The sequence below is a fragment of the Pomacea canaliculata genome, linkage group LG13 (assembly GCF_003073045.1).
Source record: "Pomacea canaliculata isolate SZHN2017 linkage group LG13, ASM307304v1, whole genome shotgun sequence".
Lineage (NCBI taxonomy): Eukaryota > Metazoa > Mollusca > Gastropoda > Architaenioglossa > Ampullariidae > Pomacea > Pomacea canaliculata.
Genome location: NC_037602.1, coordinates 21643296 through 21666698, shown reverse-complemented (window position 1 = coordinate 21666698; position 23403 = coordinate 21643296). Strand labels below are relative to the sequence as shown.

Genomic DNA, 23403 nt, shown 5'->3' with positions numbered 1-23403 from the left:
TGCGTCCTGCCAGCGTCTTGTAAGTCGCAGTTCAAGTCTTGTAACACACTGGGGAGTGAATATTCACTCTGTATGGTGAACAGGTCCGCTATCACACTTTTCCTTCTGATAGTGACTGGTGAATCGGTGGTGTTTAACAACATCACCCTAATCCGGGGAAGAGTGTTTGTTGACACTTTGCCACTCAGCACGCACACACCGTCCGGTAACGCCTCCACTGTTGGCTCCTGGATCAGCACAGCGTCCTTGTTGATGATTGCACCATGCCGCACAATCCCTCGGACATCGGTCACCGAGCGGGGTGGCAGTGTTATGTCCGGTGTCAACAGTCGTACCGGGCACAGGCGTCCATTTGGTGCACTAGTCGCCTCCCTGTAGGCGTGAGCGATCATGCCACACAGCGGTAGTCTTGTGGTGAAGTTCCGCCCCGCCATACGTTCGCACTGCCAGGCGTAGGCTCTCAGGATGTTGGTGCCCGCTATCACTGGCACACGTGACGAATACTCTGTGTCTGGACAGACCAGTAACACTGTGTCTACTTTACTGTCCACACCAACGACATCTTTAGGCAGCCACACCGACACACGCACAACACCAATATGGGGCACAGAATGACCGCCTGCTCCTATCACTTGCAGTGTAGAATCAAGGTTTTCCAGCTGTCTATGTCGCATATTTCTGCGGAAAAAAGACTCCGACACAATAGACACCTGCGAGCAGCTGTCTATCAAACAGCGTGACGTCACGCCGTCGATGCGGATGGGTGATTCGCAGCTCGGTCCCACCAACGCCTCGAGGTTTGTTTGGTCTGCGCCGGGTGAGTGTAATTCCGCGAGCACCACTCGACTGGTCAGCGTCACATGTCGTCTGGAAGAGGAGTTTCTCACTGCCACCTGCACTCTCGACCCTGTGACACTGGCTGACACTACCGTGATATTTTCCGGTAACCATTCTTGTGAACGCGCGGTGATTGTAACAGGTGCGTTCAGAGTGTTTGTCAGGGTACCACACAGCTCCACAGTTTGCTGCGGAGGAATATCCAGCACTGCACTGTTTAACCGAACTGGCCGTAGTTCTAAAAGGCCCTGTTCGATGGTGTTGGCGGCGGTTGAAAGGAGATGATGATGCTTTCTCACCTTCTCGGCTGGGGTCTCACGGTCGCCTTCTTGGACCAGCACTCGCCCCTCTGTGGTGGTCCTTTCAGTTCGGGGAGGCCCTGTTTCTTCCGCCACTTGCTTTCCTGTCTCCGCCGCTCTCTCTCTCTCTGCACCACCAGCGCTGCATTCACCGGATTGTTGCACTCACGATAAAAATGTCCCTCTTCCCCGCACTTGAAACAGTACTTGCTTCTTCTCACCTTACTGGTCGGTCTGTCCTGTTGTACGTGGGTGACACGCACCTCTGTACGGGCTTTGGTGCATATCTCACCCTTCTCACTTGATGATCACATTTTGAGATCAAACTCTCAATCTGCCGCACATGCAGTATAACTCTGGGAAGGTGGGTCTACCTTCCAGGAATCCCAATTTATTTCGAATGTCCATGGTGACCATCGGTTCGGAGATTCCCTTGGAGAATATATAATACAGCCTGCGGTTGCATTCCTCCTCCGTCAGGCCACCTAATGTTTTTAGCACCGACATCTTCGTGGAGAGTTGCAGAAGTGACAGGCACTGCCCTCTGGTCGGTCTGATCTGACACAATTCGATATAGATGTCGTCTGCACTTCGTAGCTCCCCGAACAGCGCCTGCAAGTCTGCAACCAATTCGCTGACGGTGCCATACTGTTTGTCTTTGGTGTGGAGATGTGCCGCTCCTTTCAGACTTTCGTCTCAGGAACGCGAACTTCTCCTCGATCAGTGCATCGTCTTGTATTTCGAGCGCCTGCACTTTCCACTGCTCGAAGGTGACCTCTTGGGGCGATGTAGGTGGAAGCCCTGTAAATGTTCTTAATTCTGGAGAGGAACGGGCGGTAGTAATTGCACATGTATTGCTTTGTCACTTCGTTCTAGCACTTTCAGACCGGAGCTCTTCTAGCTGGCGGCGAAGTTCTTCGATGATGCTGTCTTTATCTGCTGCTCCGGTGCTGTTTGTGCTGCAGTCAGCCATGGTGTTCTGCCGAGGAATTAAAGTTGCTCCTGTACAACTAGTCCCACATTGGGCGCCAGAAATGTAACCAATACGTCAATGGCCACGTAGGGTTGGGCTACGTTGTACAGGAAAACACAAGATGGATTTCTCACGTTGAAGTTTCTTTATTCAACTCTTTTCTCGGTTGCTGGCCTTCCTCCTCTCTCTCTCTCTCAAAATCTCAACAGCATGCCAACCACTGTCCGCCCCGCTACTTATATTTCCCTACCCTCGGAACATTCTAGAATGTCGATCCCTCCATCCCCTGCCCCCCTCGCTGTCTGGTCATTGTTTCCACCCAAGTTCTCAGGCGGGTGTAACAATAGACCAGTGGCGGGGGTGGGCAGTTCAAGGTCGGCTACCCTGAGCTCAACCAGCGTGGGAAAGGGCAGTGGTCGCGGGTGGACAGTTCAAGGTTGGCTACCTACGGACGCAGCCAGCGTGGGAAATAGGACAGCGTCACTCGACGCTGACCTTACAACAACAATTACATACTCAGTACACTTCTAGAGTGCTACATGTCCTTGAGTGAATCCTCATCAAAGTGGAAACTGTCAGATTATGTGATGTTACAGTGATGCCTATTATCTGTGCTATCTGATGATATCATCATAGTTATTTATCTTTATGTCTAGCCAAGTTTAATAAATTACAATCTTCCTAGTAGAAGTCTTTTTTCTGACATGAAAGTAACTTCACAACACCTAAAAAACTTCATGATATTTTAACAATCAGTTGATTTTAAAAGACATTTTGCTTTAGCTGACATTCATGGCACTAGATTTATTGAATCTTTTATGAATTAATTTTTTTGTTAATTTGAAGCTAAGGTTGAAATAGGGCACTCAATGATTTGTTTATCCACCCATTACGTAAACATGTATGTCTATACATTATGTTGCAGACTGTATATCTGCTTAACTAACTGCAAATATGATGTTGGTAAGTTTGGTTTTTTTATGGAATCTCTATTTGTAAACACTTTTAAATAGCAAAGGAGTTTTGCCTCATGGAGAAAATAGTACCTGAAGATGCTCACATGCTGTTAATATAGGTTTCGAAAGCTGTCCCATATCACACTGGGTTCCATTCTTCATTCGGCTATACTAATTGCATCTTTTGCAAGTCAGCTTATTAAATCTGACCAGATAATTTCTCCCAGGCAAAAGATCAGAAATCAACTGAAGCAAAACACAAAAGAAAATAATGGAATGTAACACTCATAGAGACTTTATTTCACAGAGTACTGAAATAGTCAAAGCACATGGAAGCCTGATGCAGAAATTGTTACAGTTTTATAAAATTTGAATTCAGAAAACTTAATGGTAATGAGAATTAAATTTTTTTAAATAAACAAGTTAAACCACAAGAAAAAGACCTCATGAGTCCTGGGAAGAACATAGCTTAGTAAAGCAAAAGAAATTTAGCTAATCATTACACATCCACCGAATTTTTATATCTGTCATGAACACTTCATGAGCGCAGACACTATACAGAGGAAAGTTTGCTAGTGAATGATAGCTACAGGTTTTCTGCTTCAGTGAGACGCACATCGCGCAAGTTTGGTTTCAAGGAAGTATCAGAGGATGATGAGTGGACCCTCTACTGGACAGACTTCTCAGTGGCATTGGATCGAGTTATGGAAATGAGAAACTACCAGGTAATTCAAGCTTTCTAGCTCTACTGACAGTGTAATGTAACAGTCTTACCGGCCCAATGTTACATCCAGAGTTGCTTGATCTGTTTGGGAAAGTCATGGCCCAGTTGAGGGGAGGGAGTTGTATATTCACCATTAGGACAATCTTACATGTACATGCACACACTTGCATGTTCACATATGCACATATTCATTACACACGTGCATATGCACCTACACACATTACCATTGTGCACTTAAACACATGCACACACACACACACACACACAAACGCGTGCTTACACACAATCACACCCTTTGTGGGCGCACACTTGGCAAGGCCATCAAGTCTGGGCTTGGATTTTGGACAAACTCAGTCACTGCCGTCACAGGTGAGGGAAAGGTCAGCCACATAATCCAGAGGGGAGGGCTGGCTGGTTTCTGGAACGCTCAACAGTGATGAAATAAGTAGTGGGTTTTGAGTAGAAGGGGGCATTTTGATTTGGAGTGAGAGTGGAGTGGAAGGCAGGCCAGCCATCAAGGGCAGCATGGAAAATAAAACCTACAGTTTGCTAGCAATACCATCTTGGTGTTGCTCTTTTATGACCAGCCCACGCCTGTGTAGTAACACAGTACAGGACAGACTTCTGAGTGGCAGCTGAACATGAAAAATTAACTAAATGGTATAGTCCCCAAAACATTTGATTATTGGACAGTGAAGTGTTGGGAACAGTGCTTTTCTTGAGACCAGCTTTTTGCAAGACTGTCGAGTAATGTCCAGCTCGACTTCTCCCTTACTGCTTTTTCTCGGTCAACTGTTCAAAAGTTCACTGTTCATCATGGGTATCAAACTGGCTAGTATGCACACCTCTAGCTTCAGGTACCAGTGCTTTACCCATTCAGCTGTCAGCTTCCCTTGAGGAAATGACAGGTAAATCAAGTATTCTGCCTCATGAAAAACAGAATTACAGTACAACAATGTAAAGTATTGCATGCAGCTACAAACAGTCTGATTGTAAAAATAAATAGTAATGATAGAAGTTTTGTGTTCAGACAAGAGAGCTCAGTGTACTTTAACTTGATGCAAATCCATATATACATGAGCTTCAGTAAACAGCACACTTATCCATAAAAACACAAGCATGCAGCTCCAGATGTATCTCATATGTCATTTGGGCAAGAAGAAATTGTCGCTGTTGCAGATAAATGAAGGTTTTATTTTATTATTGTAGAGGATAGTCTGTTTTATTTGTAAATGGATAGCAAGGGACAAACATACGGATTGAGGGCTTATGTCAAAAATGTAGAATTCATCTAGCATAATCTACGTAAAGTTCTTCAGGTAAAAATGTATGTTTGATGGTCCTGTGAAATTTTCACCCGGGTGAAAATGTTTTGGACTTTTTGCACGAAAAAGATTATAACACCTCTTGAATTTGAGAGTGGACAAGCTTTGGTAAATCCCAGAATAAGCAGTAATAGAAATAGCAATGTAAATTTAACTGTATTTTCATGATCTCTAGTTATCTTCATGATCTTTCACAAACTAGGTATTATTAAAAGTCAGATTGAAACTCCTTAAATTATTATTACATTGATTTTTTTTAATTGAAAGCTCTAGGCCACTTCTAAACTCTGCTGTTAATTATAGGCTTCCTAATAGACAAGTACATTGAGGTTTAGGTAATGGTATGAGTATGTCACTTTTTTAAAAAGTTAAACTGGATTATATTAAAGTACAGGTAGTCCTCGGGTTACGACGGTCTCGAGTTACGTCGTTTCGTGGTTACGACGCTCATTCCGACTGACGAGGTCAGTGCATCAAAGAAAAGGAAGGCCATCACCATGGAGGTGAAAGTGGATAAAATAAGGCAATCTAAGAAGGGGAAACAGCAACAGAAATTGGCAGGTCATTAGGACTTAGTCGTTCGACTGTCGCTACGATTATCAAGGATAACGACCGCATCCTTGAACATCTGAAAGCATCTGCTCCTATGAAAGTGACAGTGATAACAAAGCGTACTGTACTGCACAATATTTTACTGTACTTATGTTGATTGATAATTATGTAGGTTGCTGTGTTAGGATAGGTGTTTGGATAGGCTAAGTGTTTGCAGTACTGTACTGTTATTATGGTACAGTACTGTATGAACGTATGATCCGACTTACGTCGAAATTCGGTTTACGACGCCGCGTTAAGAACGAATCCCCGTCGTAAGTCGAGGACTACCTGTACTATTGTTTGAAAGACTTAGCAACAAAAGTAACAGTAAGGCATTCCAGTAGCTGCTTTCATTCACTCATAAGTCTTGTCTGTCGCCAACCATATATTTAGGGCAAGAAAAAGGTAGTATTGCTGGTTTCTATATTTCTTTTTTTCATTGACCAATTTGTCATGTGCATTGTTATTTTTTTAATCATTTCATTTATTTTCAAGATTTATTTCTATTTATTGGTTTGTGCCTTGATATTGGTCTTTCTTAGTTATCAAATTATTGCATTTGGTTTCTGTCTGAAAAAGTACTTTTCATTACTCTAGCTCTAAAATCTTTACTTAGTAGCTTTTGAGTTAAGAAAGCAGATTGAAAGTTATTGTTATTATACCAGCGAATCAATATTTTCTGCACAAACACTTCATTTAATGGCAAAGGAGAAAAATGTAAGGTCATATTTTTGAAATGTGTGATTGTATTTTCAGATGTTGAAAATTTTCAAATTTTGAAAATAATTTTCATGAGTTTGCTTTTTAAGAATCATGGTACTGTCATTTATGCAGTCAAATTCATGTAAATTTTTAATTGTAGTAATTTTGTATCCAGAAAATATTGTTTTAAATGTCACATAATGTTTTATGTAGTCAGAAACTGTTTACAGTGAAATAAATATAAATCTGGTTTGTTTTCTATCAATGCTAAGAGGAAAACAGAATCTGTGAGGATTGGTCTAAATATATATTTCAACAGAAAATCAACCATTTCCCAGGGATGAGTGAGCTCTGCCGTAAGGACCTTCTGGCAAGGAATTTAAACCGTATGGTGAAAGTATTTCCAAAAGAGTACAATATCTTTCCTAAAACATGGTGCTTGCCTGCAGAGTGAGTGCACCTACCTGTTTGTTTTGTCTTTTGTACATGCCCACAGAATATACAGCTTTCATTAGTTTTCTGTCTGCAAAGTAAATAAACAGCATTATATTTGATGTTTATATAGAGTAAATAGCAGCTTTTATATTTATCATTCATTCCATGTTTCAAGGTGGGTATGAAAGCCCACCCTATAGTCCCTAAATCTGTAAAAAAAGAGAAATGTATGAGGTTAGGTTAGTCACCACTTCACATAAGTATGTACATGTATATATGTACATAATTCTTATGCATCTTAGCTATTTATGACCAAAGAGTTAATCTCTGAATATACCTGTAAACCATTCACCCTTTGAAATGTGCCAAAGGCCTATTCAGTAGAGTACATTCGTTTCTTCTTTCAAATGTATGTCTGTATGTATGTACATAGATACATATGCATGCAAGAATACGTATTTTATTTACGCTGTAATTACGTGCATGTGTGAGTAAAAGAGAGGAGAGGGGTGGAGAGAGTGTGTGTGTGTGTGCTTGTCATCATCTTATCCTATCTCCATCATCAGAGCCTTAGCTCTATGGAGGCACCTAACACTAGTAACAGTCTCATCCTCATCTTCTCTCAATTTTCTGCCACTTCTTGGATATGGCTTCTGTCATTTCTTGTCTCACCTTGTATCTATTGGATATCTTTCCTTCTTCATTCCTTAACTGTTTTTTGTTTTTTCAAGGCTCTGTGATCTTGAAACATATCTATAGGGCTTCTTTTCCTGCTTCCTTCAGGATAAGGAAGTTGTATTAGTGCCCAGCTATGTGTCTAATTATGCTGTTTCATCATGGATGTCTTTGATCTTTCTTTAACATTTCATCTTCAAGGCTGGCGTTTTCTTCTGCACTTTTACTGTCAGCATCAGTCTCGTGTGCATAAAGGTAAAATAAAGGGAGCGCATTAGCACATAACGTGAGATCAGAGAAAAGTTTGGTTATCATTTCAGATAGGCTTTAGTGAGCACTCCTTTGTTATCTGCACTCTTTTCATGAATCACTTCTGGCTTCATAGTTTTGCCTTGGACAGAGGATCCCAAGTATTTGAAACTCTGGACAATAAATGGCCTCTTGGCTGTTTGTGTTGATTCTGTTAGTATTGTTGACCATCAGTTTTTTTTCTGCTTCAAGCTCTATTGTGACATTTTACTTTGCAAGAAGCTAGTATTTTGCTATTAATTTGCTGTTTATAAGATGAATAATGCTTTTTGGGGATGTGTGCATGCATGCGCATGTGTGTGTGTGGTTCTCCCTTTCAGTTATGGTGACTTTCAGGCTTACACACGGCAGAAGAAGAACAAGACATACATTCTTAAGCCTGAATCAGGATGTCAAGGGCGTGGCATCTGGATTACTCGCAGTCCAAAAGATATCAAACCCCATGAGCACATGATTTGTCAAGTGTACACCAGTAGAGTAAGTTCTGGACAACTTGTATATAACGCTGAGCTACATATGTTACTGCTGGCAAGCTTACTTAGAAGGTTGACATTATTAGCAAGACTGATATAGCATACTCAGCATACAATGGGGACGTTCAGTAACACCATAATGGGTGCATGTTTGCTGTCATTCTGTGGTTGTGTTTACAAGAAGTTTTTTTTTACCTCAAAAAACATTGATCATTTTAGAGAATGAACTGCTGCCTTCAGAAGCAGAATCGGTTTTCTATAGAGTTACATCTTTTAAGCTCTATTTCCTTGTTGATTTCAGCGTGTTGTTTTCAGTTTTCAGATGTGATAAGAAATGTAAACATTTCAGTAGGCTATATATAGCTTTTATAACATCACAATAGTAATTAATCAGCTCAGACAATCCTATAAATAGCAATGTTCTCAGTTTAGGATGATGTCATTGTTGAGTTATATGGTTTGACATGTTGCTAGTATGGCTATTGATGCTAGGTGTGGTTATATATATGACCAAATGTAGTTATTTGTGAGCAGTGTAATATTACTGCTATGGTTTTTAAGCTGTTTTGTTGTCTCATCACAAACCCACCCTCAAAAAAAGTATCTTTCTTTGCAGCCATACTTGATAGATGGCTTCAAATTCGACCTCCGTGTCTATACATTAGTGACTTCGTGTGACCCTCTTCGCATCTTTGTTTTCAAAGATGGCTTGGCAAGATTTGCAACCAGCAAATACTGTGAACCAACTCATAACAACGCAGTAAGGACAGTCTTTTTAGACATTTTACCTCTTCAAATAATTGTGACATAAGTCTGTGAAATACATCGCAGTAATAAATAGCAGATGCCATGTGTGTTAGCACAGCAACTTAGCCTCATTGTTTTAACTTTGTGTCCACTTTACAATTTCTCATATCAGTTGAAATAAAAGAATCTATCAAACGAAATTGAAAGTAAAGCTCAAGCAAAATGTAGCATGTAACAGCTTCTGGACATTTCAGATTCAATCATATCCTGGAAATAAAAGAAATCTCTTAGCTGATTTTCTCACAGGAATGTAGAATAGTTTTTAAACATGACATCTTTCATGGTGGCCTTAAGTAATTTGTGCCAGTGTTTATGTTTTACAGGATAATGTATACATGCATCTTACAAACTATGCCATCAACAAAAACAGCGAGGACTTTGTACGGGATGACGAAGCTGGAAGTAAACGGTTAGTTTAGCCAGTATGTTGCACTCAGTGTTAAGTATATGGTTAGTGGACCAGTATGTCATGCTGAGTGTTAATGGATGATCTGACTCCATTAGAAGCACAGCCAGTATGTTGAGCTGAATGTTAAAAGACAGCATAGAGAGTGCAGTTCCTTTCTGTGCTTTGTCCCATGGTCTGTTTTAAGGTAAAGATTTAATCACTGCATGACCTTCCTTTTCTAAAACCTGCTTGCTCTTGCGTGATGATGTCAAGAACAATGGTGAGCCTCTTCAAAATGATTCTACTGAAGAATTTGCTTGTTTGTGTTAACAGGGTTATGCCTTGCCAGTTGTTGCAGTCTCCTAAGTTGCCTTTCTTTGGGAGATTGAAGATTATGCCTTTTTTCCATTCATATGGTGTTTCTTCAGTATCCCATATCTTCTGGAAGATATTGCACACCAGCTTTGGTATTTCTTCTTTTTCCAGCTTCAACATTTCAAAGCAAATCCCATAATTTGTTGGCATTTTTTGTTGTTGAATGACTTTACTTTGGTCCTGGTGATAGTGCCCATGTTTATGTTCAAGTCTTCTTCACTTTCTGGGATATAGACTTATACTGGAGGGTTTGGTCGGTTGAGCATCTGCTGGAAATGCTTCTTTCATCTCTCTACTTTATCACTTTCTTTAGTGATGATGTTCCCATCCTGGGTTTTTAAAGGTAGGTCTTGGCTGCCTTTTTTACTTCCTGTTAGCCATTTTGTGATCTTGTAAGCCACGTTCATGTCTTGTCTTCCAGCAGCTTCTTCTGCTCTTATAGCCTGGTTTTCTACAAACTTTCTTTTTATCTCTTCTAGCCCTTCTCTTCATTTCCTTGTCTTTCTGGTAATGTTCTTTCACCAACTTCTCTTTTAAGTGTAAAGACTTTGTGCCGAGCAACTGGTGTTCTCTTTCCTCTGTTATTGTTTTCCATGTATCCAGGAAGATCCAGGTCTCTTTTACACTTTTTCTGTAGCTGATGTTCTCCTTAGCTGCTTCTTTCATTGCTTGCTCAAAGGTGGCAATTGTCATTTAGGTGTCGTCTGTCAGAACACTGAACTTATTTTTTTAATGCTTTTATGAATTTCCACTGAACTGCAAAGTCTTTAAGTTGACCCTTGCCAGAGCCTGGATGTCTTTGTTCTCCCACCTTAGCTTTTCTGAGCTTTAGAGCAAGTTTACCTATGAGAAAGTTAATGGTCACGACCTATGTCTACCCTCCTTTTAATTCGAACATCTTGATGTGTGCCTCCATTTGCCGTTAAGGATAATATGGACTATCTGACTATCTGTCTTGTCATGCATAATATCTGATTGTCCTAAAAACTTGATTGTTTTCTTCAGGCGGATCACCACCATTAACCGCTACTTACAGGGAAAAGGCATTGATGTGGAAAAAATATGGGCAGATATTGATGATGTCATCATCAAGACACTAATATCAGCTCACTCAACACTGAAGCACAACTACCGCAGTTGTTTTCCCAACCATGTCAAAGGGAGTGCCTGCTTTGAAATACTTGGCTTTGACATCTTGTTAGACAGACATTTGCGACCATATGTCATTGAGGTCAGAAAACTTATTTTTCTTCTAACATAATTGATGATGTTCACATGAATCCAGTTTCATAATGCTTAGGGTTTTTTTAGGTTTTTTTGCATGTTTGTTGTTTATTTTTTTGTGCTTGGGGAGAGAAATTGCACACATTATTTTTCTTTGATGGTGGTGTCAAGGGGGGGGGGGGGAAATGGTGTTTTACGCCGTGTCAGCAGCTAAGACTGTATTACAGCAAGCAGCCAGCCCTGTAAACAGATGCCACGTGCAGAGAAAGATCAGCGGCCCAAGACGAGAAATGAACTCAGGGCAGCCAACCTTCACTGTATTGGTGACTGGCGCTAACAGCGCTAACCGTTGCGCCACCGGACCGCTGTGGTGGTGTCAAGTATAATAGAGGTTTGATGGTGGATGGATAACTGAGTGCTTCCATGGTAAAGTAGGAAAATTATGGGATACCTTGCTTATAAAAAAAAAAAACTTATTGAAAATGTGCAATTAGCAATTTTTATTTTCTGTAGGTCAATCACTCCCCAAGTTTTACGACTGATGCAGCAATTGATCGTGAAATCAAAGGTGCACTCATCTGGGACACACTTAACTTAGTTAATTTTGCTGCGTCTGATCGTAAGCGCTGCCTAGAAGAAGAGAAGAGAAGAATAAAAGATCGACTGCTTGGAAAAACTGTCAAGAAAGAAACCAAGTAAGTACTTTATGAAAAAAAAAAATGTAGCTAAGATAATTTTTGTGTTGTAAAATGTGCAATGTTTTGAAAACAGAAAGCCCCTTATGTGTGGTGTCATGAATAATGTGACCAGACGTTTCGGGGGCGAAAGCGGGACACGTGCTGATGATGGTGTCGTCACCGTCAAAAAACGGCGAAAAAAGTGATTTTTAAAGACAACCGGGACATTTGATGGACTTGCCAGAAAGCCAGAAAGCGGGACATTGGGCGTCCTGCCCGATGAGCAGGCGGGACACGAGGTCAAAAGCGGGACTGTCCCGCCTAAAGCGGGACGTCTGGTCACCTTAGTCATGAACAAGTTACATGTGCATCTGCAGGTCGAAGGCTTCCATGCATGCCATAGGCTCAGTGCACAGTTAGTTTACATGCATGCAATAGGCTTCAGTGCATTCAGTTCACAAATAGTTCAATTTTCTGTGCTCAGTCTGCTTTAAGACACATGAGTGCCTCTTTATATCAAAAGCAAACTTCTAAACAAATTAATTCTAATGAATAATAATTATTAATTTAGAGAGTTGAAATTTAAGAATGCTATTTCAATACAACAGCGACAAATTTATCAGAACATCTGAAAAATCAAAAGATAATTATAATTGTAAATTTATCATTAAAATACATTTTTAAAAAATAATTTGAGCACAAAAAGGTTTTTATAACTTAAATCAATTTCATGTGTTTCATTGATGATTATGTCCAACACAAAAAAATGTGGCGCTATCAATACATACAGAACATAGCATACAATTTACTGAAGCAGAGCACACCATTGATTATGAATTGACTGTTCCTCTAAGATGTTCTCTTCCAATGATGTTATATTTTATTGTTTTTAATCATCAGACTATTATCTACTGAAGCATTTGAGTCCCATCTCAGCTGAGAATTAGAAATACCCCATACTTACTGCAGTTTTGTCATTTAAGCAGGGATTTCAAGGGTTGTAGCGCAATCAAGAATTCTACTGTTGAATGCAGCAGTTCATCCCTTGAACCTATTGCTTATTCTTTTGTAAAACAGAAAAAGATTGAAATGACTGTAAGTCACTGTGCAACAGCAAACAGTGCAATATTCTTAAATTAGGGTTTTAGCATGGCACAATTCAGATAAGTTAAACACTTAAGTAAATGTGTGCACATCTCTAGAGCATTCAGTATTAAACCAAAGTATCCTCATATCTTAGTTGTGGCTTCTTTCATAGGCTTCAAAATCAATTTTTCATGATGTAGCTTTAGTAGATTAATAGTAGATTATCACTTTCCAGCTCTTTCATGTTTGCCTTTGTTGTCATCTGTCTGTCCCCAGGGAGGAACTGGAGATTGCTCAACAGCGGTATCTTGAACATCTGGAGAAATATGAAAACAGTCACATGGGAAATTTCCGCCGCATCTTTCCTGCTCCAGGCTGTGAGAAGTACAACAAATACTTCCATACCAGTGGCACACTCTTCCAGGAGACAGCATCATTCAGAGCTCGCTCAGAGCTCGCCAGGTGCGAAGACATTTACCACTATGGTGTACTTAATCTGATATTGTCTTTTCCACCAGAAACTGAATAAAGCTTTTATAGACTTCTATAGAAGTTATAAATCAGGTTGATTTGGGTTAATTTTTATAGCTCAGACTTTGGTGCACATAAGTTATCCAGGTGACCTGGTTAAGCAGGCAGGAATGGGGAGTGTGGCATTAGATTCCTTAGAAGAGAAAAATGACTTGACATTTCTGTGTAATGTATCATATGCAGACATTTCTTGTTTCACAGGCAACAGCGGGAGGAGATTTCACGCAAGAAGGAGAAGATAGAAATGATGCAAAAGGGGAAGAAACGAGTAGAAGCGTTACGGCCTGAAAGTCCCTTGGGACGCCGCCGCTCTGTTCACAACAATCATGCCAAGTTAAATCCACGTACTTCAGGCCCATCATCGCAAACTGAAGTAAGAGGAATGGCAGTCCTTGACCCACTAATACAGGAATATTTGGAGGTTCAGTGGACTGGGGATTTTTTTAATACACTTTAAAATATATTTTGTTCTATATAAATCAGTAACATTTCTGTACTTTAGCTAATTACAGTTGCAATTTCAAGTACTGTTACTACTGTGTAGTGTTTGCTGCATTAAACTTGAATACATTTTTTATCTCTTTCAACCTGAAAGCTCAGCCAATCAGTGGAAAAGTCAACTTATCAGATAGCAGGTTTCCATAGGACTATATCACAATCTTTTTCTGATTTGCAACCTGGATCAAACTGTGTGGGGTTTGGGACCTCTTCCTAGTTAAGAACAAAATGTGACCAACATTTCTCTCTCATTTTCCTGAACCAAGTTTAGACAGAGTAGGATCACCTTTGGTTTAGGCAGAGTAGGATCATCCATGATTTTACAGGTCTTCAACAAGTTCAGTTTATGAAAAATCATTTTCTGAATCATCTCCCAAAACATGTGCGCTTGATCCTATTCCTTCCTGCTTGTTGTCTAGTTGTCTTGTTACCTCATATAACATATTATTAATGCATTTCTCACATCTGGGCACTTTCCTCTCAAGGTCAGGTTAGCTATTGTCCACTCACTATTAAGGAAACCATCTTTAGATTATAACTGCTTAAGCAATTACAGACCAGTTTCAAACCTGTCCTTTCTGTCTAAAGTTCTGGAAAAGATTGTTCTTTCCCAGCTTACTGTGCACATGGAACAAAATCATCTCCTCAATCCCTTTCAGTCAGCTTATAGGCAAGGCCATGGTTCTGAATCTCCTCTTCTTAAAGTTGTAGATGATCTTCTCCTTAGTGCTGATGATGACAAAGTGTCATTTCTAGCGCTGTTAGACTTCTCAGCTGAGTTTTATACTGTAGATCATTCTATACATTTACACAGACTTCAGCAGTCTTTTAGTATTCATGATGTTGCTTAGTCCTGGTTTTGATCTTATCTCCTGGACAGAACCCAAACTTTGTGTGTGAATGGTGTTTATTCAGATGTTTCTGTCCTGAGATGGTGCCCCTCAGGGATCTATATTGGGTCCAATACTTTTTGTGATATACCTCCCCTCTGTCTGACGTTATGTCATGCCATGCTATGTCACGTCTAATTTATTCTGATGATGCACAGCTTTATCAGTCAGCCACTTACTGAACTCCGCAGACCATCTAGATGTGAACATATATCACATATCATACGCTGTCTTCACTGACTGCCAGTCGTAGACCGTATAGCCTACAAACTTTCCACTTTGACTTACTCTGCCATTTCTGGGACTGGTCCTCAGTGCCTCTCGAAACTCACTCCCATCTATACACCCGTACAACTTCTTTACTCATCTTCTGATACCAAGTTTCTGCGAGTTCCATTAATAGAAAGACGCATGGACAGAGGTCTTTCTCCTGCCAAGCCCCATCAACTTGCAACAGATTACCAATCAGCCTTTGACAGTGATTCTTTTACCACTTTTAAATCCAAACTTAAGATGCATCTTTCAGAACGATGATTTCACTGTGACCCTGTCCTTACCATGAGCATGCATAACGTATTGTAATTTACTTTGTGTATGAGTGAACGTATGTTGTAGAAGTACACGAGTCTGTTATATGCAAATATGGGTGCGTGGTTGTTGATGATTTAGTCTGTATGGGATTTATGTAAAGGGCTCAGAACAAAAAGGCACTACACAATTTCTCATTATGATTATTATTATTACTATTACTATCATCAGACCATAAAATCACTGAAAAAGCAATTATCAAATTATATACTTATGCTTGTTCAGAAGAGACAATATTTTCAGATTGCAGTCACCCAGGAATTTCTACTGTTATATGACCATGAACTGTTTGTAGCACCTATAAAAGTCCATTAGTGCAGCAATTAAGCACATGTCATCATCAATATGATAGTGAGGATTGGGTGTCCTGAGTTCAGATCTCATCCCAGCATGTGGCACCTTTTTACAGGACCAGCTGCTTTGCTGTGATAAAGCTTTAATGGTTGTGTAAGCGTAAATCACCATTCTCCACTCCTCCCTCTCCATTTCATGCATAACAATATTCTAAGATATGACCTGTCAAAAAGAGGATGGCTTCAAGGTGCTATTTGAAGGTAAGATTTCCCTCATGCAGTCAAAAAATGTGCATGTCTCTGTTTGCCAGAGCAGCAAGTCAGTTGGTGAGAAGACTACTAACACTGGGCTGCCTATGGACATACTGGAGGAAGAGGAGCTTGAGCGGATCAGTGGACTGCTACAGCGAGACAACTTGGTGAGGGGTCTAGGCATTGTGGAACATGTCTATCGTCTGCTGCACTGTACACCCGGCACTGCTGGTGTTCTTCAAGCTGAGCCCAAGCCACAGCCTTTGTCTCTTGTGAGTATGGCTTCATGGCAAAGTAATTTTCAACTTAGTCATCAGAAAATAATTAATTAATAGTTTTCTCACATTTTTTAAACTTCATGAGTTTTGTTTAAGGTTTACACCTTTTGAAATGAAGGTTAGTGGAAGAAATATTATGATGGCATTATGCATTGGTTTGTTTTAGTTTCATGGAAATTCATTATGAAATATCATAATGGTTTAGTATGTATCTGTTAATTTCATGGAAATTTCCTGTTTTAGTTATCAGCATAACCCAGCATTTACATGTTAATGCTGTGGAAATTTCATCAATAAATTTTTTTAGCACAATTCAGCAAATGCTTCTTATACAAAACTGACATCGGCTGCTGTTTTCATACAGGCGCTGTCAGTAATGCAGTCAGAGCATCAAACAAATAGCTAATGACTCATTTGATATTTTATGTAGACTGTTTAATTACAAAACACATTTGAATGTTATACAGTGCAAAGTTACTGGTGGTTTTGAACCATATGTTATTGCTGTTCTCTCTCTCTCATACACACAAGATCCAAGATCTCTCTTTTCCAGCAAGTAAAGTCCAGCTCTCTCTCTCTCTCACACACACACACATAAACAGATTAAGCAAGGAGTGCATACTAAAATCCTTTACCACTTTTGAACTACAGCCCATTTAGTTATAAGCATGTCATGTGCATGTTATGCATTTAATCTTCCAAACTTCAGCAATAAACATGCTGTTGAACTTGGGTCCTTAGGGTACGCTTTTAGGCACACTGTATGCTCAGTGCTTTCAGATATTGTACATGACACTTTACAAAAGAAACAGATAAGATGTTGGTGCAAATGGTGTCTCATATTTAAGCAAGAATAAATTTTTGTATTTCATGTTTGTTTCATGCAACAACAGTTCTTTGTTTCAAAATATCTTGTTTTGGTGCTTCTTTTTCTTGGCTGCTGTCCTCTTTACTGGCTTCATTTCCAAGTTCCATGGTTTTCTTATCCCCCATCCCTGCTGTTTATGTCACCCGGTGTTACTAAATGGCTCTGGCACTAACTGACTGTAGGGAGGGCTTAACGTCTGGCCTCGAGTGCCCGGAATGCAGTCGGATTCATGTCTGTTCACATCGGGGCGAAGGAATATATCACCCATCCATATTAAGGCCAAAGACAGGTCCTACTACAAGAAACTGTTGGATCGTTACTTTGGAATGGATCATGCTCTTGCGAAACTGGGAGATAGTGACAAATGCAGCAACTATGAGGAACATCAGCAGACTGTAGAAAAGGCAGCTGGTATCAGCAGCAGTAGTTTCTGTTCTCCAAAATGCTTATACCAGGCTTTTCCACAAGTGCGTTTGACCCACAGCAAGCAGAGGAATGGTGCTGCACATCTTAATGCAAGCAACACCTCACAGACTGTGACAGACATCAGCAATGAGGAGGCCAGCAGTGATACCAGCGGAGAGGTCAGTGAGAGGTCACCCAGTTACCAGCTACCTGCAATGCTTCATTTTTACCCAGATAGCCTGCTTTCTGATCAGATTTTTGTGATTAGTAAATTTTAATATTTGTTTTGATAAGAGTTTATGCTTAATCTTTCAGTGGGATTTGCTATTCCATCAGAAAAGAATGTTTAAAAAACTTCTACTGACTCTTAAAAATGGAGATGAAATCAATTTAATCTCTTTTATTCCACCTGGTGCTAGATGATCTTTGTGTAATAAGCTAATTCTGTCCACTTATGAGTCTTTGAATGATGTGGGTGTTGTCTGACCAATTTAAGCAAACAAGTGATTGATGTCTCAGAACAATATATTCCACTAAACCACTTAATTTCATATTGTGGATGATTGTCGCTAAGTTAAATAAATTAAAAAGGACACAACTGGTAAGAATGGTAACTGTAGACCAGTAGAATTCTTTATAAGCAGATATTTTGTGATGGAACAAATAGCATTAACCCACTGCTGATTTGTGAAATGTTAGTACATGAAGATATTATCAGTGTTTGTTGCAGTGATGTTTTTCATAATTCTTTAGCACTGCGCCAGATGCTTTCATTGACAAACAAAAAAGTCATGCAGCTATAACTTTTCAACATTTTATGAAAATGAGTGTGCTACAAGCTTATCAATTGATGAGTATTTTTATTGTGTAGTGTGTATGTATATTGTATCTGATGTTACATAGCCCTGCTTTAAAGGAAATGCATGGTTGGACTTAAAATATTAATAGGGAAGAATATTACTTCTGTTATATAATTCAGTTTCTGTTGAACAACATTTAAGTACGTGACAAGCTATTTCTTAAAAAAAAATTTTAATACTAATCTTTATGTCATTTCTAACAAAGGAGATTTACAAATGCTGGTTTTATGTCTTGTGGCATTGAGTTTTTGAAACTGTGTTTGATTTTTTGTTTCTCATTAGAGCAATGTTTCTCTTGCCAAAAATATTTTTCTTAATGTAGTATGCAATAATACTGTAAATAATTTTATAGCATCATTTTGCAGAATATTATGTGCATCAATTATCATAGGTGCTGTACATGTTGATGTTGCATTAACAGTTGGCTGACATAGCAGACTTTGATTAGATGTGCTGCTTCCTTTGAAAGTCACATGAAAACAACAAAACATGAATCATGTAGTCATTGGTGTAGAAGGCATTGAGCTCACTTTCACAAGAGGTAATGAGCTTATCATCATTATTATAATATTCAGAATATAATATGGAAGAAGAAAGGTTTTGCTCTTTTTCTCACACTAAGCAAAAAGTATAAGTGTTCTTTTTTGGCAAGTTGATCAAGTGAAGAGTGATATTTTTATAGTATCAAAGACCAGGATGAAATCAGTAGATGAAATGACAAACATATTGAAGGAAACATTTTAATGACAGCTGTACTTTTTATGAATTTTTAGTGAAGCTAGTTGCCTTTTTTTTAAAGTTTTAAAGAACAGAGTATTTGAGTCTATAGTCAGAATTATAATCACTTATACAAATTGGTTCAACATCATTGCAAATATCTGCTTACATCTAAAAATAAAGGGAACTTTTCCTGGCATTTTTTTTAACACTGCAGCAGCTTTTCTTGTCAGTGATATTCTCTAAATTCTTGACGATTGTAAAGAGGAAATCGCTGATAATAGTGAAGACTGCTGACATTCTGAGTGAATAATATTTAACAACCATCATCCACTTTGTTATATATGAAAGTCATTAGCACTTGTTGGTCCATTCCATGTGATTTGTATGTGATCATGGTGTGTATCTTGGTATGTGATATTTGTTAAATTTCTCAAGAGCCCTAGTCACTTTAAGTTACTAGCTAGAGAATTTAGACTTCAGGATAGCTGATATTGTCACATTCTATGCCAGATTTATTAAAGCCATAGAGATTGGACTTGCACCCATCTGTATTCAGCGTGAGATATATTTGTCCCTTTTAATTTCTTGATCAAATTCTGCATGTAGTGAAGCTTTTACTGATGCCTTCAAATTACAAGCTGTTCATGCTTGTATCATGTAGCATTCTATGTAAACTTCTGTCAGAAGTTGTTTGCTGTTTTATTAGTCAACACATACAAATAAACATAAACAGAAAATCCATTTCAGGATATACCAAATATATTAAATGTTACGTGTGAACCAACACATGTGGAGAGAGATTGTCTTGAAATACAGGAGCCACTTATATTTATTTGAGGTTTTGATATAGCAAGTGCATTGAGGGGGTTATCAAATGTTCGCCCAGAAATTTTCATTTCTTTAATCTTGAGTCATCTGTCTGGGGAAAAACCACTATGCTCACCTTTTCTCAGAATTAACCAAGCTACACATTTTTGCACTCTAAAAAATAAACCCTGCCAACAAACTGTCACAGCGCTATAGGGTGGCAGATATTTATGCATGAAACAGACTGCATTTCTTCCAGAAATGCATGCTGAGAAATTTGTGACAGGTAAATGGAATAAAACACCTGCTAACACCTGCTTTTATGTAACACCCTGCAGATGTATTGCAACGCTTAGACACTAACTAGAGTAGTTTGTTCCTTGTTGCTCCTCTGAGGAGCATAGAGCCACAACATCTCGCCAACGGACCCGGTTTTGGGCAGCCCCTTTCAGTTGGGCCCAGGTGGTTCCGATGTCCTTTGCCTCGCTCTCTACTGTTCTTTTCCAAGTCTGCTTCGGTCTCCCAACTCTCCTCTTCCCCTAAGTGCCTGCTTGGCAGTGGTGTCAGCTGGTTTGTGCAGAGTATGTCCTATCCAGCCCCATCTGTGCTTTTTGATGTCTTGGCTAGTGGCATTCTGGTTGGTTCTTTTCCACAGGCTGCTGTTGGAGATCTTTTCAGGCCATCTTATTCCCAGAATATGGCGTAGGGATCAGTTGGTAAATGATGTCTATAGCTTGCTGTTGATGGTATTTGTCACTCTCCAGGTTTCAGAACCATACAGTTGGACTGCTTTCACATTGAAGATACGGGTCTTACTGCTGAAGGATAATGTTCGGGAGTTCCAGATGGGGTGCAGGCTGTTGAAAGCATGCCTGGCTTTGTTGATGCGGCTTTTGATATTGTCATCTGCTCCACAGTCCTTGTTGACAATGCTCCCCAGACACGTGAAGAGGTCTGTTTCTTGGATGTTCTCTCCTTGAAGTTCCTGCTTGTTGTTGATTCTCATCACTTCGGTCTTCTTTTGGTTGACCTTTAAGCCAGTCTTCTCTGCTTCCTCGGCTAGCTTACTCAGTTTGGTTTGTGCATGTTGTTGTCGATGAGACAGAAGATTGATGTCCTCTGCAAAGTCCAGGTCCTGTAACTGTTTGCTGAAGGTCCACTGGATACCGGTATTGTTGTCTTGGGTTGTTTTGCGCATAATCCACTCTATGACCATCAGGAAGATTGTTGGTGATAATATGCAACCCTGTCTTACGCCGGTCTTCACTACAAAAAGACTTTAACCAGAAATACTTTCTTATGTATATTCTATCAATATCCAGCTCAACATGAGATCTAACTTGCCTTTTTATATTTTGTAGAAAGTTAAACCTGATTTTAAGACATGACCAGTGATTTTTAAAAATGACAAAAGATGACCATGAGAAACGTGGAAGTAGAGAGAGATTGATTTTTTATCTTGTTGGCAGTTCATAAAATGTCTTAATCACTTCTACAGCATTGCTGTTAACTGCTTAACTGCTACAACATTGCTTCAAACGCTATACCTGCTACAAAACGATCATTTAGCTTTCAGTTTCCGTTAGTCTAATCTAAGCTTCATTCCACAAAATTTGAAAGCCTCTTTTTCAATGTTGTTTATTTATTGTATTTGCTACAACTAGTGGACCACTTATCTAGGAATTTAAATGACCAATACTATGGGTTTTATGGGGGGAAGACTTTGTGCTGTCTAAAGGGTGAGTAATAGTTGCAGTATGCTCCATACATTTTATTCTTTTTTCAGCCTAGATGGATATTCAATCACAGGGCTAAGTAGGAGACTACACAACTTCCAAGCAATAGATTAGTGACCATTTTACACAGGAAGGTTATTGCTTCATTTGCTGAAAACAGTGCCAAAGATCATGTCTCATTTAGAGCTGTTTCTTCAAGTAGGTTTTGAAGGATAAAGAGTCAATCAGTGACATCTTTGACATAAGAGGCTTTTGCTGTATGTTGGGTTTCAGGAAAATGACACAGCCTGCAGTTTGGTGCCAGTTGTTACCAACACGCTGGACTCACAGCCTAACATTAGCTGCCCACCTAGCACTTGTCAACACCCAGCACCTTCACTCACTTGCTTGCATGCCATTCATGAGACTTTTGCACCCGCCTCAGCTTCTGCATTTAACCCTTCTTATTCTGCTCTCCCTGCCTTTTCTTCTGCACAAAATCATTCTCCTTCTGATGCTGCTGCTTCTCTGCACTGGACTACAAGTCCTCCTGCATCAGGAGGATGGGAACATGTCAAGAGCAGACTACCATCAGCTGGTCGTTCCTCCACTACTAACATCTGCTACTTGCCAAGCCCTATCATTGGTCCTTTTACCGTGCCTGGTTCTACTCATACACATGGTCAATCAGCTAATACTAACACAAACAGCAAACCTGTGTGTCAGAATTCCTTTCGCTCCACCCGCTTATCCCCAACTACCCCCCAGTTAGTCAACCTTCACTCTGGCACTGTGCTACTGCCTTTCCCAAACACAATACCCTTTCCTCTTTCCTCTGCTGCTTCACCTTGTTCCTTTGTTCTGTCAACTACTCTCATGGTTCCTCGTCAGACTCAGAGCAGCACTTGTGTGTATGTTTCTACCCCTCAGCCGGGCCCCATTGGGCAGCGCTGGCAAGTGAAGAGCCAAAGCCTGAACAGTATCCATGACCGCATCCCGCAAGCCCACTTGGTAAGTACAAGGCAAGGACTCTGCGTGGTGTTGGCCTTCACAGCGCCCTCTTTACATGGCATCTTCTATAATTTCCTGCACACTCACTGCTGTGCAGCAACTGCTCATTACTGAATTTCCTTTTGAGCCCCAAGTGATTTCAACAGTTTGAATACCAGGAAGATTCTGTTTGGACTAATGCTGCCTCAAGTCTGTTATGCTCACCTTACTTTAATCTCACTACACCTAGAAGAAGCTGCTATTTTTCTACATTGTTCTGAAGTTTGCATTGCCACTACAAAGATTTTAGTGATTGAGCAAAGCATTCATTGCCTCTGCTATATTCTAATGAATGTAAACTGTTTTATTATTTCCTCAGTATTCTTATAATTGCAAGGAAGCTCATCTGGCACATTCCATTGATAAAATAGTGCCATCTTCTGTGATTAGAATGATGGGAGAATTTTGTTCTTAAAAATGCAAACATCATGACAACACTTAAAAAACCACAGAAATATTTTCTTACAATTTCTGATAGGGGAAGATATGTACTACACTGATTATTGAATCTATCTAGCTTTAGAGCTTCACTGTCAACAGGTGACTACAAAGACTGCACAGGAGAACAACACGTACAGATGAATCCTTCATTCAATTTTCAAACCTGCCACAGCTAGCACAAACTATTGTTTTCTGTCTAAAGCCTTTTCTGAGAATTGGAAAGTTTAATATTGAATTTGTTGTACCTAGCCTAACTGGCTTAACCTGTTTGTTCTAAGCTGCTATGTCCTTGTGACTGTATTTCCAGATAAAAAATATATATAGGTATATCTTTATGGAGGGCCTTGT

The 23403-nt window shown here is 39.8% G+C and overlaps 1 protein-coding gene across 4 annotated transcripts in view; it reads left to right on the top strand.

The window, feature by feature from the left end:
• The window catches only part of LOC112554589 (tubulin polyglutamylase ttll6-like), a 40772-nt gene that overhangs the window by 10053 nt on the left and 7316 nt on the right, over positions 1-23403 (top strand). Inside the window, exons 5-18 of one of the 4 annotated variants that reach the window (XM_025222438.1) lie at positions 3035-3072; positions 3672-3790; positions 6102-6113; positions 6730-6860; positions 8150-8306; positions 8919-9062; positions 9433-9518; positions 10878-11103; positions 11610-11791; positions 13136-13321; positions 13592-13763; positions 15971-16183; positions 17240-17641; positions 22495-22575. In XM_025222438.1, the coding sequence (XP_025078223.1) occupies positions 3035-3072; positions 3672-3790; positions 6102-6113; positions 6730-6860; positions 8150-8306; positions 8919-9062; positions 9433-9518; positions 10878-11103; positions 11610-11791; positions 13136-13321; positions 13592-13763; positions 15971-16183; positions 17240-17641; positions 22495-22575 (2149 nt within the window). The remainder of the gene's footprint in view (positions 1-3034; positions 3073-3671; positions 3791-6101; positions 6114-6729; positions 6861-8149; positions 8307-8918; positions 9063-9432; positions 9519-10877; positions 11104-11609; positions 11792-13135; positions 13322-13591; positions 13764-15970; positions 16184-17239; positions 17642-22494; positions 22576-23403) is intronic. The other 3 variants (XM_025222440.1, XM_025222439.1, XM_025222441.1) reach the window with 3 other exon arrangements.